The following is a 23,608-nucleotide window of genomic DNA, read 5'->3' on the forward strand; positions in this document are numbered from 1 at the left end:
GGAGCTAAGATCCCACAAGCTGCTCAGTGCGGCCAAAAAAAATTAAAAATTAAAAAATTTTAAAAACAAATGAAGATCAGTGTCAAAGGATCTCAGAACCGTAGTATTTTGTATTTAGAAGAAGGCATCATCCTGTCTTCTTCAGGCTCTAGAATGACCTCTTGGCTTTTTACACAATTTTCTTTTTCAGCATCTACTGTGTATAAGCCAGGTACTACTTGTTTCTAGGAAGAAAACAAAGTAGAATAAAAGTGTCTGTTTGAGAAGCAACAACTATCTGCTACTTTTGCCCTATTTTCAATTATTCTCCAAATAAATTATTCCCCAAATAAATAGGAAGAATGGTATTGTTTTCGAGGAAACGTTAATAGGGGAATGTCAGAGGTAAGTCATTAATTCTTACCCCAAAGTAAGCAAATTATTAATACAATCGGCCCTCCAAATCCCCCTGCCCCCCACAGTTGGATGGATAACCACGGATAAGGACTGTATTATACCATTTTACATAAGGAATTGGAGCATCCGTAGATTTTGGTACCCCTAGGCAGGTCTTAGAACCAGTACCCCGCGGATACGAGGGACAACTGTATTAATTCTACAAAAGCCCAGTGAATGGGTCAGTGCAGGACCAGATTACCCAAAGAACATTCTGAGTCCCCCTCCCTGTGTGAGTAAATAGACATGGAGCACATACTTTATTTGGAATGTTGATATCACTTCCTGCTGCCAGTAGCACTTTGCTGCATTCTTCATGACCTCTTTCAACAGCTAAGAAGAATGGTGTTTCGCCATTCTAACAAAAGGAAAAAAAGTTAAAATTAATTGCCCCTTGGCATGGAATGAGATTACTTGAGAAACAGCATGCTTTCTCTATCTCTTGTGCATTACTCTTAACAGATAGCATTTATTGAGCATCTATGTGCCAACTTATACTGCCAAGACTATATGCTTTGGTGCAGTTTAACTGCACAACGACTCTGAGGTCAGGGTTATTATCCCCACTTTACACATAAGGAAACTAAGCCTCAGTTGAAAAGTGGCAAAGCTAGGATGCAAGTCTAGCTCTTTGGCTCCAAAGCCTGCATTCTTAACTACTCTGTTATGCTGCCTCCTTTCTCACCTTCCCTCCATCATTCGTACTCTCAATCTTTATTAATCTAACAAACAGTTATTAGACACCTGCTGTTTGTCAGACAGTAGTAGGCATTGGGATTGGGAAGACAACTAGAATCCAGGCCCTGTCTACAAGAAGGTAACAGCTTGTTAAGAAAGATAATCATGGAAATGAGGAACTAAAATGCAGTATGAAATACAAAAGTAGAAGCACATTTGTACCAAGTACAGTTTTAACCTTTAAAACTGATTTAAAATATTGCATGTCATTTAAAAAAATGTAATACCTTACCTTAGTAATTAAGGTTCCTGAAACTCATTATGATAAACACTAGTAGGACAAAGTGAGTTTAGTTTAGGCCACAACATAGAAAAGAAGGAACCGGTCTCACACAATAGCTACTTGGATATTTCCCCCTCCTCACGCAGATTCTTTCCTAAAAATATTGGGAAGAAATGCAGAATTCCTTCCCCATGTCCTAACCATTCTCCACCTTGGACATTATTCTGCCTAACAGCTGGGATAAGTTCAGACAATTTTACTTGTAGCTAATTAGGTACAAACAATCATGTTAACAGGGACAAAAGAGCATGGAACCAATGTTCCTATCCCATCGAGATGGAAAAACTGTATCCCAGCAGCTTCCCCTGAGAGCCTGGGACAGCCATCTGTTAGAGAGGAATTTCTTTTCATAATCTGCCTTCTCCTTTTCCAGGAAAAGAGATGCCAAAAGGCAAACCCCAGTGGAAAAATATTTGCAAAAATTGTGAAGGAAAGAATTCATGTCTTTAACATATCAAGAGCCTAATAAGCATTTATATCTTTGACCCAGCTATCCTACCTCTAAGAATATATCCAAAGGAAATAATGAGGAATACAGACTAAAGTTTGTATACAAAGAGGTTCATGACAGCATTACTTTAATAGTAAAGAAAAACTGAACAAAACCTAAATGTCCAAGAGCTAAAGAACAGTTAAATGAATTTTGGGCAGGCACTAAAAATATACATGCATAGGAACACAAAGAAAACTGGAAGGAAAATACATCAGATATTTACAAGATAATCCTTTCAGTGTAGAGAAAAATATGAAAATTGCTATTTATGTTTATTTTTATCTCAATCTTTAAAATTTATATTTCTGGCATATGTTTTATAATATATTAATTTAATTATAAATGTACATGTGATTAGGTGCATGCTCAAACTTGCTTTACTGGTATGAGTTTGCTACCCAGAATGTTTGGAGACCACTGCTCTAGAGCCTAGTCCCATGAGTCACTCCAACTGGTCAGGCAACAGCCTACGTCAGGAAACAGAGGCAGCCCAAGACTGTATGTACATTATGGGCTTCATCCAAAAGGCTAATATTATCACTAGATACTTTACTTTGTGCAAATAAAACCTATCACAATCTACAATTACAGTTTGTTGGACTTTATGACTTTTCCTCAATGTGCCCCAACGCGAAAATAGCTAAAAGGTAGATGAAATCCAAGTGCACACATTCCAGTGGTAAAGTATTAAAGCAAAACAGGGCAAGCACAACTAAGACTTTAAATTAAATCCTATGACTATAGGACTGGATCTCTATACTGATTTGTGAAGGCCAATCATGGCTAAGATTTATCCTAGGTGAATCATGTTCTATTTGAGTTTCTCACATTCGTAACTCTTATTCAAGAAGACCAAATTCCTAGATCTTCTTTAAGTTAAACCAGTTCAACCGGATCATCACTACGTCAGATGGTCACACACATAAAAATAAACAAATCAAGGCTCTACTTTTGTCCATGATCCTCAGCTGAAAGCCTGGCTTACATTCTCCTAGGAACTGGAAGAGAGAAAAAGGAGGATAATAACAATATGTACCACTGATAGCGATGATAACCAAGATCCCACTTACTGCGCCCAGGTATCACCGGTGATGACACCGGATACCACTTGTTGCACACTCACCGTGTGCCAGGCACCATTCCCTGAACTAAGTGTGTGACACAGCCTCTCATCTGAAACCTCACGAAGGCCTTATGAGGCTATTTGATAGATGAGGAAGCTAAGGCTGAGAGGGGCCAAGTAACGTGCCCAAAATCATCTAGCTGGAGTGATGGAGCCAGGATCAGACCCAGGCAGTCAGAGCCCTGCGTTTAACCCCAGTCCAGGGATGCATGTGACCAGGCTGATTATGCTTCTCTGGTCCAAGGGGAATACTGACTTTTCCCAGGCATCACACATGTCCACTTTCACAGCCTTCAGTTTGCATTTTGTTGCCCACAGTTGCTATTTTTATGACCATACGCCACCAACTCTATAAGTCACATCCTGTTTCTCATGTTAACATACCTGAGATCAGGATGCACCTCACACTCTCAGTCAACCGGGCAGCAGACCTGATATCGCTGTCATGGCTTGTGATTTGCATTAAATCAGAATGGGTATCAGTGGCTTAGAAGAAAATCTCAGAATCTATAGCAGGGCACCTTTTGAAGAAACACTGCATCACAAGCATCCTTGAAGGCACAAAAGACAATATTTTGTCTGGAAAAGCAAGGACATCAAGACTCTGAGTGAGAAAGTGATTTAGAAGAATTCGACTCAATGTGTGAAGTATAGGAATACTTAACCAAGCTCCCTTGCTTATGTGGTCCTTTGTATGTATATGATTAAAAAAATCTAAGATAAAAGTCTAAAAACTCAATAATATAAAATATTCTAAATGACAAGAGAGTTTTTTGCGTCACAGTTTAATTGGCAGCATTATTTTTTCTTAGTGTTACATGAAATAATGATGTGCCTTACAATCAATGGTGTCTTAAAGTAAATGATTATATTACTTCTTAAAGCAGCTCTCAGGAGAGGTGCCAAGTTAGAATTCGTCAGAATATTAAACTATGAAGTCCACGAGGACTCCACTCACGTGGGTCTCCAAACAGCCAGCCTCAAAGGCATTGAGCCAGAGGTTAAAAAGTGACCACCCAGAGCAGATGACTCACAAGGGGTTTACAACAACCCCAGGCCCGGTTTCTAACTCCCTGCCGCCCTCCACCTGAATATACCGCCTCCCCACTCCAGTGCCTCAGAGTGAACCCCCCCAAACCCTTACTACTCATCATGCATCACCCCCTCCTCCCCTGTACCCCACAGCTCAGGGATGGGCAACCCACCCTCCTGGGAGACCAAGCCAGAGAGCTAGGGGCTAGAAAGTCTGCCCTCTCCGTATCTCCTGGTCACAAATCCTGTGGCCTCTGTCTCTTCCTACCACCTCGTCCTGCTTGCTGCCAGTGACAGCCTCGGTGAGAGGCTTTCTGTAGCTCTTGCTTTAGCACTTCTGCAGTCACCTGACTGGGACTCCCCACCTCCTGCCTCTCCAGGCACCAATGCCCCCTTCAAACCATGGTGACAGTCACCCGCCTACACCCAGGATGGATCCCATCCCTGTTTGCTGCTTAAAACCCTCCAAGGTCTCTGCTGCCAATAGGTCAGAATCACCCCTCCTCCTGGTGAGCACAGCCTTTCATGGTCTCTCTGCCTTGGCCCACTTGGCATCCACCTTTCCCAGCCCACCCATCCTCAATTTCTGCCACCCTGAACTTGTCATTTCCAGGACACACCATGCTCTTTCATGCCTTGGTTCCTTTACAGATGGGCTCTTCCCTCTGTCTGAAATACTCTACCCTTGTGCCCTCCTCCAATCTCCTCGTACCACTGTCCATTCAAATGCTCAGACCCACATAACATACCACCTCCTCTGTGAAGCCTGTGATATTTCTGAAACAAATTTTCCTTTGTGTTCCCACAGCACACTGTATATACATCTATTACTGCATTTAGCCTGACATATTATTTTTTGTATGCTCTTCTTGCCCTGTAGGCTTCTAGAATAAGAAAACATACTCTACCTAGCATAGATCACATACTAAATTTTTTTTTGGTGAATAAGTGAATGGTTTAACAAATGAACCGCCATGAGTTACTTTAGAGAAAAAAGTAGGAATCTTATTGCATCATATTTTATGTCCTATGGCATTAGTTAATATCTTTGTTTGGCTCCCATTCCTTTCTTGAAAGACATTCCTTGCACTTTTGAGCCCCATGCCCACCTGTAATGAGCACCTCCACATACCTCATTGGTCTCATTTATTTCTTGCCACTGGGTGAGCAGCACCTGGACCGCAGGGCTGTGACCATGCTTTGCTGCGGGTGCAGGGCAGTCTTCCCCTCCTGCAACAGAGACACACCACAGCAGAGCATCCTGCACCAAGGAACACGTTCCCCCCACTGTCAGGACTGTAGTGGGGCTTCTGGGGTGGGGCTCATATTGGTTAAAGCTATGGATAGAGTAGTGGCCATGTTTTCCACAGTTTTAAGTGAAATTCATACTTTCAAAATGTTAAAAGAAAATAAATAGCTGTTTGAACGAGAAGGGAAAAATCCATCCATGTTCCTTGTTCTACCTTTGCTGCTAATTTGCTAGCCAAAGCGGGACAATAAAAGTAACTCTATATAACCTTGAGAAACTGGTGAAAGATTTCTGGGAGGTAGTTTTAGCAATATATATCAAAAGATTTTAAAATGTGCAGAACTCTTTGACCCACAATTCCACATCTAGGAATTTCTCCTAAGGAAAGTATCAAAGATATGCACATAGACATGTTTCCCTCCCTGGTCAGGTGGGGCTGAGTCTCCCGCAGACCTCAGTGGAAGAAAAGAGCAACTGGAGTTGACAGTAGAAAATTCCACGTAGTCCATTGATTTCACAGACATTTACGGAGCAAAATCGGCAATCTGGACGATCCACTGAAAAAATGGGTTAATTTCACCTGGATATTCGATGATTCCCTCTGTAGTAACAACGGAACAAGTCTACTGCTCACCAAAATGCCATCACCAAATCTACACCTCAAGTATCACTCCCCTTTCTCTGGTACTCAGCAAGGAAATAAAAGTCCATTTCACCTTGTCCTTTTCTGAAGTATGCAGATTAAGGAAGATAAGTTTTTCTGTCATTTCAATGTGGCCCCGCTCTGCCGCCAAAAGAAATGGTTTTCTTCCTTTCTGAAAATCAATCACAAACTCCAGTGTTCATTATACACTTACTGAGCAGGCAAGACAACCGACAAAGTGGGCAGCAGTTTGAGGGGAGGGGATGGCGAGGAGGCCAAGGTGGTGATTCTGGTCATAGCATTCTGGGCCCTTCCCAGGGGAGGGTGATAACAATCCCTCTCACTTCAAACCAGACCCATTTCCGAGTTGTTGCCCTGAACTGTGGGAACTCCGCATCAGCACAGAATCATTTTTATGGGGGTAGAGGAGTACTGTTTGGAAACGGTCTTCCCAAGCACCTGGGGAGATGCCACCTCACAGCCAGACAATGAGATTCCCTTTCAAATGTAACAATTTTACCAACTTTTTGCATTTATTGAATAGTTCTTTCACTCGACTATTTATTGAGAAGCTGATTTTGTGCCAGACCCCATCTGAGTCACCTGCATATCGCTCAGTAAGCCTTGCCTTACTGATAAAAATGTCTGAAGCAGAAATTGTCCAGGGTTTAATATTTACGTGACTCATTCAGACATGACATGTATCAACTGCTTCTCTTTAGGCCCTCCTTGCTTGCTCATATATTTACCTCTAACGTTTACCAAGAATCAACGGGAAAACTCTTGAGAATAGGTCTATATGGAATGGGATGGAGAAATTAGGAATTATCCAGAGAATATAGCTTAAGAGGGATGTTTAGGTGTGATTTGTTGGGGAGGAAGGTTCAAGTGCAGAATCTTCTGATTATGGCAATTTCTCCAACTTCTCACATTGCAAAGGGAGACTGCATTTTTTTTTAAAATTATTTATTTATTTATTTATTTGACTGTGTTGGGTTTTCGTTTCTGTGCGAGGGCTTTCTCTAGTTGCGGCAAGCGGGGGCCACTCTTCATCGCGGTGCGTGGGCCTCTCACTATCGTGGCCTCTCTTGTTGCAGAGCACAGGCTCCAGATGCGCAGGCTCAGTAGTTGTGGCTCACGGGCCCAGCTGCTCTGCGGCATGTGGGATCTTCCCAGACCAGGGCTCGAACCCGTGTCCCCTGCATTGGCAGGCAGACTCCCAACCACTGCACCACAAGGGAAGCCCAGGGAGACTGCATTTTCAACAGCCAAAATGTCATCGAGAACAATGAAAGACCCATAAAAAACTCAATTTTCTAACCTGAGATATTTAAAAGCAGGAAAAGAAGTTGGGGTGGCAAAATAGCAGCAGAAGTATTTTCTTCGACTAAAGAAAATATTCACAGATTGGCTTGGTATGTTATTAACTAAAAGCTTAGCAAGATGTTTGAAATGTGAAAAGCAAGATACAAGACTCTTTATAAAAAGGTTCCTGAATCTAGATTTGTTATCTGATCTCCTGCTAATGCAAGATAATAAAAAGATAATGGTCACTGTTAACTTGAGATAGCGGCTCATGATTCTCCGACAACTGAAAGAGAAAAGAAGGAAAAGTGATAAAATATAAATGGCCAAAAAAAATGTGTGTATAGATCAGGCCTCCGGGGCTCTGCACTCATGCATGTAGGGAGGCCGGAGAAAGAAACTGGCACCAAAAATTCACCTCATTCATATTCTTGAGCCAGATATGTGGTCAATTAGACCTACATCCCCAGCCCTTCAGAGTTTGAAATCCTGACTCATCATCGATGGTTCTCATCGCATCACTAAGGAAGGGCAAAGGGAAGAGACAGAAACTGCTGGGGGCCTCCGTTTGCTGCTTGTGAGATTAGACCCCTAATTGAAGATAAAGATCTAGTCTTGAGCCATGAACAGCTCTTGGGAAATGACAAAGCCAAAATTACTGTGTCTGGTTTATACAAATATCTTCGAATACTGACAACAGATAAAGGTCCATATAAACAAATCACAAAAAGGAGGATGAGAAACACTGATATACTAGATGAAAACATTTAGTCACACATCCTTATAAATCAGTCACTTGTTTATTCAACAATTATTAAGCACCTATGTATATGTCAGATACTGTGCTAAGTGAGAGTGGCCAAGATAAAAAATATGGCACCCCGACATTAAGAAGCTCAGAGTCTGTTAGGGAAGACGAATGAACACACATACGAGTGATCATAATGAAATGCAGGACCTGAGCTGGCGATTTGTGGGAGTACATAACTCAGTGTGAGTGTGTGTTTGTGGCTGGGGAGCAGGTGACAAGAAATGGGGGGAGACAACCTTTAAAGGTTGCTAATGCCCTGGAACAGCAGGAAAGAGCACTGGTGACCTGTTTCCTGTCCCCATCTTTCCACTGGAGAACAGCCCCTGTGCCCCATTTTTGTGGAGCTGTTCATTACAGCTCCTGCCTCCTCCACCATCTACCCCTTGGTCAGAGTGTCTGGTTCAAGATGGTCACGTGCCAAGCCACAGGCCAATCAGAGTCACCTGTGGGCTTTCATATATAAAACTTGAGGTTGCTAGTAGCCATCTTTCCCACCACGTGGAGAGTAAACCTATCAATAATGCCAACAGAGACAGCCAAGAGTTGGGAGGAAAAAAGAGAGCTGGATCCAGCCATGCCTGAAGCCAGCCAGATACACCCTCAAACTCTTTAGTTAGGAGTTAATAAACTACCTTTAATGTTTATTCTAGATTAAACTGGATTTTTGTCACTCATAACAGAAAGAATTCTAACTAATACATATTTAGCCGTCTGGGGACGCACACTACCGGAAGTATCAGGAGTCTGTTCAACTTTAAAATGGCCTTGTTCTTTTATCCTTGGTTGCTACAAAGTCTTGCATGTCTGCACGTCTAAACAGAGTGACGAAGGACCCACCCACAAAGAAAGCCTAGTCTGGTGAGAAATGGGAGGTTATCAAAGATGAAATATTTTTCCTCGTCAAGAAAACAGCTATTACTTTAAACTTTGTAGGCCCTTTAAAAAATGTTATCATCAAGAAAAAAAGTGAACACCAAATTACACAAAATAAGAACATTTAAAGTAGTCTCTATCTTATAAACATATCAAAAGGTAGCATGAAGAAAGATGAGGTGACAGTAAAATGAGATACAAATCTTTTCTCCCATCTCTAGTACAAGTTATTCGGCAAAATAACAATAAGAATTTCAAAAATGTGGGTTTTAAAAAATATATATAGTTTCTTATGTCTTATTTCATTTTTTAACCACCCAACCCTTTTAAATTACGCTCAAGTGGGCCTCTATCCAGTGCAGTCTCGGAGGACTGAGACTGCCCTCACTTGGAAGGCAGGGAGATTTTCCAGCCTGGAGGACCGTGGAGCCTGGTGTCAGGGCCTCAGGCTTCAGGCCCTACACAAACCACAACAACTTCCCAGCTCAGGAAGGGATCCTGAATCCCTTTCTTAATTAACAAAAATAAGGAGGATATAGAATTCCTGTTCCTTTTTCCTTTATTAACTCAATGTGCATTTAACCTAATATGTCTTAATTCAATGCATTTAAATTGTTTGCACATGAATAAGTCTGAGGAGTTGCAATTATTCATTAGAAACTATTTTTCGTTTTTAAGTTTACTGCCAGGGTTATTTGACAAGTTATCAAGTTCAGTAAATGTTTCACAAACAGCCATTAAATGTGCACCTTAAGTCCAACCTGGCCATCCCTTCCCACAGGGATCCCAGAGGGGGTGCCCTGGAGAGCCTCCGAGGAGAGGAGGCCGGTGGAATCCAGCATGAAGCCCCCCAGTGCCTCCTGGGCATGTCTACACACCCAAGACATTTCCCTTCACCCTGCGATCAGGAATCCACAGCAGAACCCTAGTTGAAGGGGAAAACCAGCAGGGCCCTGAATAACCAGAGATTTGAGAGAGAACAAGAACACTGCCATGAGTAAAAAGTACCGAAAGAGTAGTGTGTTGAATATGAAGGCATGGAACTGGTGTGAAGGGGAGCTGCTGGGTCAGTTCTCCCCAGATGGGAGTCAACAGGTTTGATGAAATCCAAGGCTGTTAGATGTGGGCCTCAGGCCCACATAGGAAACTGTCTTCTCAAATCCCTTCATGAGTATTATCCCCAGTCCTCCAAAAAAGGATGCTTCTTTGCATTTGGACCTCTAGAGACTTCGTATATAGATTCCTTTAAACCAGTGGAAGTTCCCCGATATATGCAGCTGAAACCAACCTAACGTCGTACCACCAAACTTTATAAACATTCAACAGATACATGAGTGGCCTCTGAGGCCATTCCCTTCTGTGTCCCTCCCTCTCCAAACATTTTAGTCTGAGTATTTATTTTTGATTACTAGGTGGGAGTTTACATGTAGATTCTAAATATCTAGACTGCTTTACCTATGACTTCTCCTGGCTGCTCTAATCTCTCTCCCCTGGAGAGGCCACATGATTTCTAGAGCTATGGAGTTGGGAGAAACTTCAGTATACTCCAGGGTCCTCCATCTCTCCCATCTCACCCAATCTCTTCCAGGCCTAGTTAAATCCATTTTGTTAATAAAGACCTCCTCCCTGCAAGGCTTTCCTTGTTAGCTTTTGGAGTTCCCTCTAGGCTAATGAGAAGGATTACTAACACTGGGCAGGTATAAAGGCTCTCCATCACTTTCTGTGGATAAGAAACTAGGGAAGAAGGCCCGCTGTGAAGGCGGAGCAGTCTTTTCTATACAGTGCATTTCATGAGCTCCACAGTATCTTTAAGCAAATACAGATGGAAAACCCAACGCTGAATTAATTGACCCTGAGCTCCTGATCCCAGTTCCTACTGGCTTTTGCCAGTATCCTTGACCTCACTCACAGATCTCAGAAAAAGGACAGACTTTGTCTTTTTATTGATTAATCCAGGCTTCTTTAGGACTAAAATTGGACTCAGAGATTCTTCTCTCCCTAGATGACCCAGTGGACTCATTATTTGCTCCTTCCTCATCTGTCTCTCCACCCATCTTAATTTTAGGTCCTCTTAGCTTCACATCTATCTGGCTCTGCACAGTCCGCTACCAGGGCTCTTCAGCCTTTTCCCCAACAAATAGTCAGGGTTGGAGGAAGAGGAGTGGAACAGGACCAGCCCAGAGCCTGCCGAAGAGATAATGGTCAGCAGAAGCTCCAGAAGTGGGGAAGGTTCCCCACAAACTGCTTTGGTCTTTGAGCCCCTTCAGCTTGCCTGACCCTCCCCACACACAGCCGTCTCCCGTGAAAGCATCCAGAGCCCGATGAAAAGGAAGACAGTCCTGTTCTCACACAAAACAGGTCCTGATAAACAAAAAGGTCCTACTGTATAGCACAGGGAAGTATATTCAATATCCTGAGATAAAAGAATATAAAAAAGAATACATATATTATATGAATGTAATATATATAACTGAACCACTTGGCTGTACAGCAGAAATCAACACGTAAATCAACTATACTTCAATAAAAAAATAAAAAATAAAAAGAAAGTAAAAAGAATGTATATATATGTATAACTCAATCACTTTGCTTTACAGCAGAAAGCAAACACAACATTGTAAATCAACTGTACTTCAGTTAAAAATACCTTTTATTAAAACAAACAAACAAACAAAAAATCAGGTCCTGAACATATATCTGCTGAACTGAATTGAATGGAATTCGCTCATAGGCCACACTCCTAGTAAGCCTGGATCAAGCTGGAATGTCTGACTTCCTCATCCTGACATTAAATGCTGTTTGATTATGGTTATCAGTTTGAGGAAATTAGATAGCATTTTACCCTATAATAATTGTTATAATAACTAACATTTAGTGAGCACTTACCAAGTACCAGGTTCTCCGCTAAGTGCTTTATAGTCATTAACTCATTTAAGCATTCCAACAGTGGCTACTCTGATATATTACTACATAGGAATGGCTTAGGGGTGGTGTCTGAATGGAAAGGGGTGGTAGAATGGCTTGCCATTTTGCTCACTGGCATAGGTATTTGTATATAAGAATGAGGAAGCATCAAAATCATTTCTATCAAAGAATGGAGGTATTGCTGATAAAAAATGACATGGAGGTCAAGACATCCACCCCCCACCCCATCATGCCTTGGTGCTACCATGAAGTAGGTTTTATTATTCCCATTGCACAGAGGGAGATACTGAGGATTTCAGCAGTTGGAGAACTTGCTAAAGCCACATAGTTAATATATGCCCAGGCCTCAGCCCAAGTTTGGCTGCCTCCAAGCTGTAAAGGTATAGTTGCTCAGTCATATTCAGAAGAAGTAAAATAAATTTATAGACTTCACTTGAAGAAATGGCTTTTGTTGTTATTATTTTTAAGATTGAGGTCAGAAAAAAACGTGAAGGTTTTTTAAAAGAGGTGAAACAAAGCGAATATTACTGATTAACTTCTAGAGAGACTTTAATGGAGAGTAAAGTTCTAGAGGCACAGTGGAAAGGAGGTTCCATTCAAAATCCAAATGCCAATCCCACAGAGGATATTATCCTACGAAAAAAGCCTAGAAGGAGACATTCCAGGGAAAAGAGAGTCCTTAGCACATGGGCAATGCCCACTGTCCTCTGAGAAGGCAGCACGGTGACTAGAGTCAACCAGACCGGAATTCAAACCCTGGCTCTGTCACTTCTCAGTTTGGAGGCCTCAGACCAGGTACCTAGCCTCTCTGGGCCTCAACTTCCTCAAATATCAGTAAAAATAAGACTTCCTTTGAAAATAAGTAAAATATTTTTTCTTTATAGGATTACTGTGGGGATTAACAGTATAATTCGTTCATCCAGCAATGATTTGTTAAGCATCCGTACGTGTCAGGCCCTAGACCTCTTGCTGAAATAATGTGTGGACACAGCATTCCTCTGGGCCAAGCACACTAACGAATACTCCATAAGTGGTAGCTGTTACTATATCACTTCTTATGAAAGGAAAAAAATATAGATGGATATGGTAAAATTGCACTATATTCCATGGCTCATTACAGCACAGCCTTGGGCCAAATACATTCCCAAAAGGCCAGGCATAATCGAGTAAAATGCAGGCACCCAAACAGGGTGGATACTGTCCACCCCTGGCCAGGATGAGGGAGTAGAGGCAGCTTCCTCAATACCTCCTGCCCTCCCCACATGCAGGTGCTAGGGCCACCACCAGCACCAACAATTTCCTTCTGCTCTGTGGTCTGCCAGGCAGAGAGAGGATCCAGCTACAGCGTCAGGTCTGTCTGTGCTGGCTGCTTTGGCAGCTTCTGCAAGGGCAGGAAGAAAGCAGAATTTAGTGGGGGTGTATTTGAGACCCGTCCCCCCAAAAGCAAACACACCTCATCAGGCTGGTCCAAGTCCCTCAGGTGCAGATCTTGAATGAGGTACTCCACAATGCACACGTTGTTGTTCTGAGCCCCAAAGTGGAGGGCATTCATTCCATCCTAAAGAGAGCCAGGGTAGGGGAGACAATTACACTGCAATCTTCTCCTCCTGCACTGTGAGGAGAGGGCTTCTGTCCAGGTGTGATCCACATACCTACCTGATTCTTGGTTCTCTGGTCTGCTCCAGCTCTAACCAGCATGAGCGTAATCTCGAGGCTTCCAGACCAGGATGCAAGGTGAATTACTGTCAAGCCATGCTTCCTCCAGAAAAGAGAAGAAAGGAATCTGTCACTTGGGTGAGCCACCACACTGTCTCAGCCAACAAAAGCTAGGTTAATACCTAACTGTTGAAAATTAAGAAGTGACAGTTTAATATACAGCAAAGGTGATGTTTTAATTCTATGGGGACAATGAATATATTTAATAAGTGGTATAGGCACAAGTAGTTCTTCATCTGGAAAAAGATAAAATTAAATCCTATATCATATCATACATACAAAAAAAGCACACAAACAATAAATATATTAGAAGAAAATCTAGACTATAATGTATAGTGTTTTAATTCAAAAGTTATAAAAGGAACAAGATGATAAACAAAGACAATAAACAAATGATAGATTTTTTTTAATGTATCTTAATAAAGATAAATGGTTATTTTCTGTAATACATGAAGTACTCTTACAAATCAACAGAATAAGGCAATTAAACCCATTGAAAAATGGACCCAAAAATGTGCTCTCTTAAGGTATTAGTGGAAATGAAACCATTATAGTTTAAGCAATCTGGCAATATCTATTAAAATTTTAAATACAACCAGCAATCCCACTCCTGGGACTCTATCCCATGAAAATAAGTTTTAGGACCTAATGTTATTTAAATAAGGTTATTAATTGCAACCCTTAAAACTGAGTGCAAGGTAAATGTCCATCAATATTGGAACACTGAACAAATCAGGGAACAGTCATACCACATGATGTAGGCATTAAAAATAATTAATTAGGGCTATAACAATTGACATGGAGAGACTTCCATTAGGTAGCTGTTAAATGTGGAAAATAAGATGCAGAGAAAATATAATACGATCCCATTTTTTATAAAACAAGCTATGACCAAAAACTCATATGTGTATATGTATGTATCTATATCTATTATAAGTGGGTAAGTGGATAGATAACAATGTGGATATGATTATATGAGCATGAGGAAAAGTACTGAAATAAACACACAGATCCCACATTGTTAAATGTAGTTACTGGAGAAGAGGAAGCTACACAAAAAATAAAAAACAGAAAAGACTGAAGTTATAAAAAAAAATTCTATTTATGCATAAATTATTTAAAATATACTCTCTCTATAAAATCACACATGCATAAAAGAGGCTGAAGGAGAGATTTCACTCAAGACCTAGTGACCTACAGTGATGCTGGGGGTACTTAGACTTGTACACCGAATGAACAGGAAGAGAAGTGTGAAAGGAAACAGCCAGCAGTTAACACTTGTCTCAGGGAGGAGGGATTGGAGGTCTGTAACCTGAGGAAAATTGAGACCTGCGCCCTAGGTCCCAAGTTAAAGAAGTCTATAGAGCAGACATTATGAGCATGATCTGTAGACTCAAACGAAACTGACCTCAAACTCTGGCTCTACCACTTTAAAGTGCTGTAATCTTGGTCAGCTTAGTTAGCCCTTAGCCTCAGGATCCTTAATTGTAAATTCATGTGTCTGCTTTTCTGTTTCCTTTTATCCTTGTCAAAAAATCATCCATTACTATGAATAAGGTCTGAGGATCTAATGTATCACATGGTGATTATAGTTAATAACACTTTTATATAATTGAAATTTGCTAAGAGAGTAGAATTTAAATGTTCTCATCAAAAAAAGAAATGAGGTGATGAGTGTGTTAATTAACTAGATGGGAGGAATCCTTTCATAATGTATACACACACTGAATCATCACCAGGTACACTTTAAATGTATCACAGTTTTATTTGAACCATAAAGCTGAAAAAATTTTTTTAAATAAATCTCTTTTAAAATGAAAACAAACAACAACAACAGCAAAACCCACAGGGTTTATAGGGGAAATGGGGCAGGGGCTCAACACTCAAAAACTCTGTCATTGACACCTTTTTAAAAAGATAGGACCCTGCTATGGACTGAATGTCTGTGTCCCTTGATAATTCATATGTTGAAGCCTAATCCCCAGTGTGATGGTATTTGAAAGTCATACCTTTGGGAGATAATTAGGTCAGGAGGGTGGAACCCTCATGAATGGGATTAGTGCCCTTATAAACAGACACAGAGAGCTTGCTTCCTCTCGCCGCTCTCCACTGAGAGTGGATAAAACCAGAAGCAGCTCTCACGAGATGCTGGCAGTGATGTCGTCTGAATCTTGGACTCTCCAGTTTCCAGATCTGTGAGAAATAAACGTTTGTTGTGGAAGCCACCCAGCCTATGGTATATTTGTTACAGCAGCCCAAGCTAAGACAGACCCTAATAAAAACAATAGTACAATTGTACATGTTAAATGGTTAGGTATTTAATCACCATAAATATGGTACAGGACCTTAAAAAAAAAAATCATCCATAACCTCTGTATACATGCCTTCCAAAAAGTAAGCCTTCTCAGCACATCTTATTTGCCTCTCGTAATCAACTGTATTTGTAATCCTGGAGACCAATTTGCTAAATGTATAGCGTATAAATAAATAAACAAGGAATGAGGTTCTGTGGGGGACTTCCATTTTAAAGTGTATAAGCCTTTTGGCAGTTACTTTGGCTGCCCCCAGAAATTGCATTAATGTTTTCCCTTATTCTCAGTAAAGTTTGGGTATGGAGAAGTAAAAAAGCAAGTCCCAGATTATGGAGATGTAACTCTAAATCTGTGGTTCTTCACTGGGGGCAATTTTGCCCCCAGGGGTCATTTGGAGATGTCTGGAGACACTTTTGGCTGTTGTGACCTAGGGGAGATATTGGCATTTAGTGGGTAGAGACCAGAGATGCTGCAAACATCCTATAACCTCCCCAACCTCCACCACAACAAAAAATCACCTGCCCAACAGGTCAATAGTGCCACTGTGGAGAAACCCTTCTCTAAACATACATACCCTATAATATTTACCTTTCAGCTGTCACACTACACAGTGAGGCAGTCTATTAAAGTCTAGAGTGAAGAAAACGCTTACCAATTTCTGCACTTTTTCCCAAGGAACAATGATGTACAATAATAACTAGTTGAGGTTTTTCAAGAAATTTTACCCCTTAATTTAGCCTTCCCTATAAATCAATGTTTCACACCCAATAACACTAAATCTAGTTTCACATATGGTCAAAGAAGAGGCCAGAAATATTTGGGATAGGTGATAAATCATATTTTGATAGAAGCTCTATTTTTCCCTAAGAGGTCATTCCTAATTTTAAAGCAGCCAACACTTAAGGATTTCAAACACCCATCATAAAATCCAAAAGCAAAGAATTCAAGAGGCAAACAACTTGAGTCTCTGAAACTATAAATTCCAAATGGAGCCATCGTTCCTCAGAGGCAAAGAATCACTCCTCACAGATGAAAAGTAAGTCTTCTGATAGGAAACTGACATGCCTGAGAAGTTTATGAGCATGAGTCATAGATTACATTCATAGTCAGTACCTGATGCTCTATAAAGTGTAAAATGCCCACAGACACCGAAAACCTGTCCTCATTACCAGTCTGATGACAGGCAAGAAGGTCAATAACTTCCCCGGGGAACACTTGCACTCAGAGTAAGGCGCTCTGGGAGTAGATGCTTGCATTATCCTCTGGGCACCACCTGCACTCCACCTGGGATCCTTTATTCACATCTGGAGTAAGAGCCTCCATTTACCTCGTCTGCCTCTTCCCCAGATTTGTGGATGCTGCCCACTTTGACCCTGGAGTCCTCAGCCTCTGGGCCATGCATTTGATCCTCGGCTTGCAACTTACCTGCTACAGTCTCAGTCTTTGCTCCCCAACAGAGTGTAGGTTCCTCAAAGCAGGGACTGTATCTATGACAGTGCTTCCTGAAACAATCACCTGGGGATCTTGTTAAATCGCAGATTCTGATTCAGGAGGTCTGGGGTGGGGCCCAAGATTCTGCATTTCTAACAAGCTCCCCGGTGATGCCAGTGCTTCTGGCCCCAGGACCTACTTTGAGTAGCAAGGACTTATATCTAGTTGAATCCCCAGTAGTTGGCATTGATACCCACCCACAACAGGCACTGAATAAATATTGATGGTGAAGGGGTGCCGTTGTTGGCTCTTTGCAAATAGGTGTTAGAACTCAAAAGACAGAACTGCTAAGTCAAACTGAGGGCTCATCACTCAGATAAAGAAGCTGCCAGGTCTGGCCAAACATGGCATTGCTTGAATTATAGAAAGCATTTTATTAGTTATGCTCTAATGCCACTGTGAATAATTGATTTAGTTACAGAAATACTTAACTGAATGAATCTTTCAAGGCAGAGTACAGAGGTACATCAGGAATGATGCTATTTCCAACCTGACAGCATTTCAATCCCCCAAGGCAAAGTTACAAGAAGCTGATGCTAGCCAGAGTCATGCTTCAAATACATGGTAATACAAATACATGTTCGGAAAAGCCTCAGAGAGAACAAAGTGGTAAAAGCTCTCTCCATCATTTTGGGTATAACTGACTCACACTCTGACATAAACGAGTAGTGTGTTTAATACATTAGACACATGGCAATCCTCAGACATGCTGTTTAAAAGAAAAGATACTATTGAACCTGGGCAATGGATACACCAGTGTTTACTGTACAATTCTCTCCACTTTCATAGTATATCAAAGGTTTAGGGTTATGGTCCTGTTTAAGATGGTATAAGTACACTCCACTCTGTCTCTCCCAACAAATGCTACTAAAATCTCTGGACAGACGTTTGGAACAGCTATTTGAGGACCCTGAGAAGTAAATGACAGCAGGTAGGTTGGGGAAGAAAACCAGAACTCAAAATACAAACAATCAGGGTTTCCTGATCTTTTTCTTTTTTCTTCCATACCTTCCAGGTGGGACTCAAGGCAGTACAAATCACTGGCCCGGACAGAAACAGCTCCAAGAGGAGCTTCCCATTCGGGTCTAAGAAGTGGAAGGGGGCCCCTACAGGGCAGAGAAGGTGGGGGAAATCCTAATTTTGTTTGGTTTTGTTTTGTTTTCTCTTCTGGTTCCGCCCCAGGCAAGCCTCACTCCCACAGTTGCAACCCCACAGTAGAAGGGGTAGGAGCAGTGACTGGGCAAGCGGTGACAGAGGGAATCCTTCTCTCTGACCCGAGGAGCTGTGGTCAGAAGAGGAGGGTGCAGGTGAGGGAGGGGGAAAAAGGGGTTTTTTCCTCTCTTAGTCCCAGAGGCAGACATAGTTGTGGGAAGTACACAGCAGAGCTGGGATACTACACCCTTGGCTTTCTAGTCAGAAGACCGGGAAAAGGTGGAGAAGGGTCCTGTAGGTGGAGAATGTAGGGGAGATGATCTTGGAGAGGTGGGAGTTCAAGAAAGCAACCCCATAAAGTTGTGTATGTACTACTGGCCTCCCCCTGGACCTGTACATGTTCCTGACCCTAAACAGTGTGACAAAAGCTTGGGGAACTGAACTATGGGGTAGACCACTGCCCAGGTCTCAGACTGGCTCATGGATAGCGCACAGGTCCAAATAGCACTGCAAAAGTGTTAAAAACTGGTGACACTGGTGTCAAATGGTGTTGAAGAAATCGGTCATCCATATACCAGATTCCTTATAACTTTATACTTAAATTAACTCAAAACGGATGATAAATCTAAATGTAAAACACAAGGCTATAAAAGTTTTAGAAGAAAAATATGAGAAATCTTCATAACCTTAAGTTAGGCAAATCATTCTTAGATATAATACCAATAGCTAGATTCATTTTTTAAATACAAGTGAATTGAATTTCATCAAAATTAAAAACTTCTGCTCTATGAAAAACACTAAAAAGATAAGCCGCAGAGTGTGAAAAAATATTTGCAAATCACATATCTAACAAAGGACTTGGATCCAGAATATATAATGAACTCTCAAAACTCAACGATTAAAACAGGGACTTCCGTGGTGGTCTAGTGGTTAAGAATCTGCCTTCCAATGCAGGGGACACAGGTTCGATCCTTGGTGGGGGAACTAAGATCCCACATGCCATGGGGCAACTAAGCCTGTGCACTGCAACTACTGAGCCTGCATGCCACAACTAGGGAGTCTGTGTGCTGCAACTACAGAGCCCACGTGCTCTGGAACCCGTGCGCCACAACTAGAGAGCCCTCACACTCTGGAGCCCACGTGCCACAACTAGAGAGAAGCCCACACGCTGCAACGAAGAGCCCGCGTGCCGCAACTAAGACCCGCCACAGCCAAAAATAAATAAATAAACAAATAAATATTTTTTAAAAAATAGTACCAAGCACACAGGGTTGTTGCAAAGATCAAATAAAATTAATTTAAAAAAACCAACATAATCAATTTTTTTAATGTTCAAAAGATTTGAACAGACATATCACCAAAGAAGATATACAAACGGTAAATAACACAAGAAAATATGCTTTAATAATAATTAGCTATTAAAGAAATGCAAATGAAACCACAATGAGATGCCAATACAAACCTATTAGAATGGCTAAAATTAAGGGAGAAAAATAACAATACCAAGTGCTGATGAGGATGTGGAACAAATGGAAACCTAGTACATTGCTGGTGGGAATGAAAATGGTACAGCCCCTCTAAGAAAGTCTAGTGGCTTCTTGTATATAGCTCACTATATGCCCCAGTAATCTCACTTCTCTAGGTATTTACACTAGAGAAATGAAAACTTATGCTTACACAAATACCTGTACACGAACGTTTACAGCAGCTTTACTTGTTATAGTCAAACACTGGAAGCAACTCTAATGTCCTTCAACTGGTGAATGGATATAATAAACTGTGGTATATCTATACACTGGAATACTATTCAGCAATAAAAAGGGAGGAATTATTGATACATGCAACACATGAACCTCAGAGAAATTTTGCTGAGTGAAAAAAGCCAGTGTCAAAAGGTTATATATGGTATCATTTATATGGCACTCTCAAAAAGGCAAAATTATAGAAATGGAGAAAAGATCAGTGGTTTCCAGGGTAGGGGAGGGTTTCACTACAAAGAGGTTTTGACTACAAAGAGGCAGCATAAGGGATTTTTCTGGATGATGCAACTGTTCTGTATTTTGATTGTGATAGTGGTTACATGAATTTATACATGTGTTAAAATTCATAAAGCTGTATGCCAAGAAGAAAGTTAATGAACAGTATGTTAATTTAAAAATTAAAGTAAAATAAAAAGTTATTGTATCTGGGTTTCAATGTTAAAATAAAAATAGACTCTTGGCAATCAGGTCTATTACCAAAACATCTTTTGCGGGCTAAATAACATTAAAAAATAATCAAATGATAATTTTCAGACCTAAACAACATGTTCCTTAAGTATTATAACTGTAATACAACTTATTACACTCGTTAAGTTGGAGTGCTTGCAGTGCCAATTTTTTTTCAATTTTTAAAAATATTTATTTATTTATTTATATTTATTTTTGGCTGTGTTGGGTCTTCGTTGCTGTGCGTGGGCTTTCTCTAGTTGCGGTGAGCGGGGGCTACTCTTTGTTGCGGTGTGCGGGCTTCTCATTGTCGTGGCTTCTCTTGTTGCGGAGCACGGGCTCTAGGCGCACAGGCTTCAGTAGTTGTGGCATGTGGGCTTAGTAGTTGTGGCTTGCGGGCTCTAGAGCTCAGGCTCAGTAGTTGTGGCGCACGGCTTAGTTGCTCCGCAGCATGTGGGATCTTCCTGGCCCAGGGCTCGAACCTGTGTCCCTTGCATTGGCAGGCAGATTCTTAACCACTGAGCCACCAGGGAAGCCCTGCAGTGCCAATTTTTAAAAACGGGTTTTTCTTCATTCTGATTCTGTTGTTTATCAATCCACTTGCCTACCAATACCAGAGCAATAAATTAGACAGAGAGGGATGTGTCCCTCTGGTGAAACAAAGAGAAACTCTCATCATTATGAAGTCTAGGCTATGTCTATGAGTGCCGACAAAACCAATAAGATGACCAATTGGTTTGAACTGATTTCATTTATTCATCTTCCAAAGATTTACTAAGCACATACTAAACCTAGCCCTGTGAGACATGAAGGTAAAGCAATGCTGAGTCTTACCCTCCAAAGAGTCGGTCCAGAGAAAAAATAGAATAGCTCTTTAAGAATTTTTTGAATAGTTTAACTTTAAAAAACATGGCCCATTGGATTAACTAAGAATCAAGAACTGTCGTCCATTGGATTAACTAAGAGCCAAGGTTATCACCTACTTTTGCAACTGGAGATGATAAACGTGATGTTGGGTCTCTCCAGCCTAACTGGTTTCCTTGTTCCGTGGTAAAGTATTAAACGAAGTTGGGAAAAGTACGTGGAAAATCTTTAGGGTGGATTTTGATATCTAGGCAGATAAATCATCAAGGTGATATGTGGCTAAGGCCATGGTCTCTGGAATCAGATAAGCCAGGTTCAAATCCTGCCTCCACTCCTTCTTAGATGTAATTTTGGGGGCAAGATACTTAGCCTCTCTTTGTCTCAGGCCCCTCATCTGTAAATTGGACATTATTGCAATACTTTTCTCACAAGGCTGGGGGCACTAAATATCAAAGTCCTGAGACTGGTGCCTGGTACACAGTATGTGTTTAATATGTCTTATTTATCAGAGTTCACAGGGAAAAGTCCAGATTTAATGTCCCTGAGTCCAGTTAGCTTCTGTCTTCTATGCCCGCAGTGACACTCTAGGCAACCATTTTATTCTTACAAATGCATGCTACTGGCCATAAGGTCAATATGGGAAAATAAGTAAAAGCGTAAATCCTATAGGTAATGGGTAAACAATGGGTGACTACCAAATACAAAGAGCACATACTATGCGTATTCTCTAAAGAGATCTTTCCAAAATGAACACTGCCAATGGAAATATTTTGTGTGTAGGTGGAGAAAAGATAACCCAAGCGGCCAGATTTTCCCCTTACGTTGGTTATGGTCCGATCCATTCTCCCCAGTGAAGACAAGGTTACCTCACCAGCAACACCCCCCCGGCCTTGTGATTCAGCAAGAAATCCACCGCAGACAAATGACCTGTCCCCACTGCAAAAGGCAGGGCTGTGCAGTTCATCTGAGGAAACACAATTTGTGTTTTCACTCATCTGATTGTTATTTAGCCTTCTTAAGATTCCTGGTTCTTGAACGGCCATAATTTTCTATCAGGTGCTTGTGTTTTGATTATTTATCTACTATTTGTCTTGCCTTTGAAAGTAGTGAGAACTGTATCCAGCATAATCTTGCATTTCTCTACTGTTAGATAATAGAGAATTTAGCAATCAACTGGAGGATATGCCTCAAGCTGAAATCCACTGCGTAACCTATGACTGATTGTAACAGTAAAATCGATTTCAACTAGAGAGTAAAAGCTGTATTTCTCCTGTATGCAATCATTAATAATGGTAGGACATGTTGATAATGCATAACAAAAAATCTTCCTAGAAGTTCAATCCATATACGGTTCTTTCCTCTGTAATTTTTGGACTGTAAATTTTACTGAAGCAAACAAATCAAGAAAGAGAAGGAAGGAAGGAAGGAAGGAAGGAAGGAAGGAAGGAAGGAAGGAAGGAAGGAAGGAATGAAGGAAGAGAGAGAGAGGGAGAGGGAGGTAGGAGGGGAGGGGAGGGGCGGGGAGGGAAGGAGGAAGGAGGGAGTGAGAAAAGACACACAGAGAGAAAGAAAGCTATAAATATCTTTTGCTTCAAAGAAAAGCCAACTTGGTGCTCCCAGGATGTCTACAGACAGTCTGATGTGCTTCAGACAATGGATGTTTTGTTTGTAACTAAAACACATGTCATATTTCCCACATCTAGATACTGATCTTGCTTCCAAAGACTTTACTATCCTTTGTTTCTCATAAATAATTTATTGCAAAAATTGAGAACTGTTTAATCTGATTTCCTTGGTAGCTAAATCGGTGATAAACTAAATTTGAATTATCCTTGCTATTGTCTGCAGTCTAGAGCTATGTCCTGGTATGTCAAATTTGGGCTTATAAACTCCCCTTTAACTTTATTCGTGAATAAGGATGCAAATCAAAATACCATTCAAGATAATTCAATAAAA

At 41.1% G+C, this 23,608-nt stretch overlaps 1 protein-coding gene across 1 annotated transcript in view; it reads right to left on the reverse strand.

Annotated features, from left to right (window-relative positions):
- The window catches only part of ANKDD1B (ankyrin repeat and death domain containing 1B), a 46,432-nt gene extending 23,356 nt beyond the window's left edge, over positions 1 to 23,076 (reverse strand). Inside the window, 8 exon segments of the mRNA XM_082453991.1 lie at positions 691 to 694; positions 697 to 793; positions 5,237 to 5,313; positions 5,316 to 5,334; positions 6,070 to 6,168; positions 13,364 to 13,468; positions 13,567 to 13,669; positions 22,519 to 23,076. Coding sequence (XP_082310117.1) covers positions 691 to 694; positions 697 to 793; positions 5,237 to 5,313; positions 5,316 to 5,334; positions 6,070 to 6,168; positions 13,364 to 13,468; positions 13,567 to 13,669; positions 22,519 to 22,616 — 602 coding nt within the window. The 5' untranslated portion in view covers positions 22,617 to 23,076.
- Between the last annotated feature and the right edge of the window lie 532 nt (positions 23,077 to 23,608).

This window comes from Balaenoptera physalus (genome assembly GCF_965194825.1).
Source record: "Balaenoptera physalus genome assembly, chromosome: 3".
Taxonomy (NCBI): Eukaryota; Metazoa; Chordata; class Mammalia; order Artiodactyla; family Balaenopteridae; genus Balaenoptera; species Balaenoptera physalus.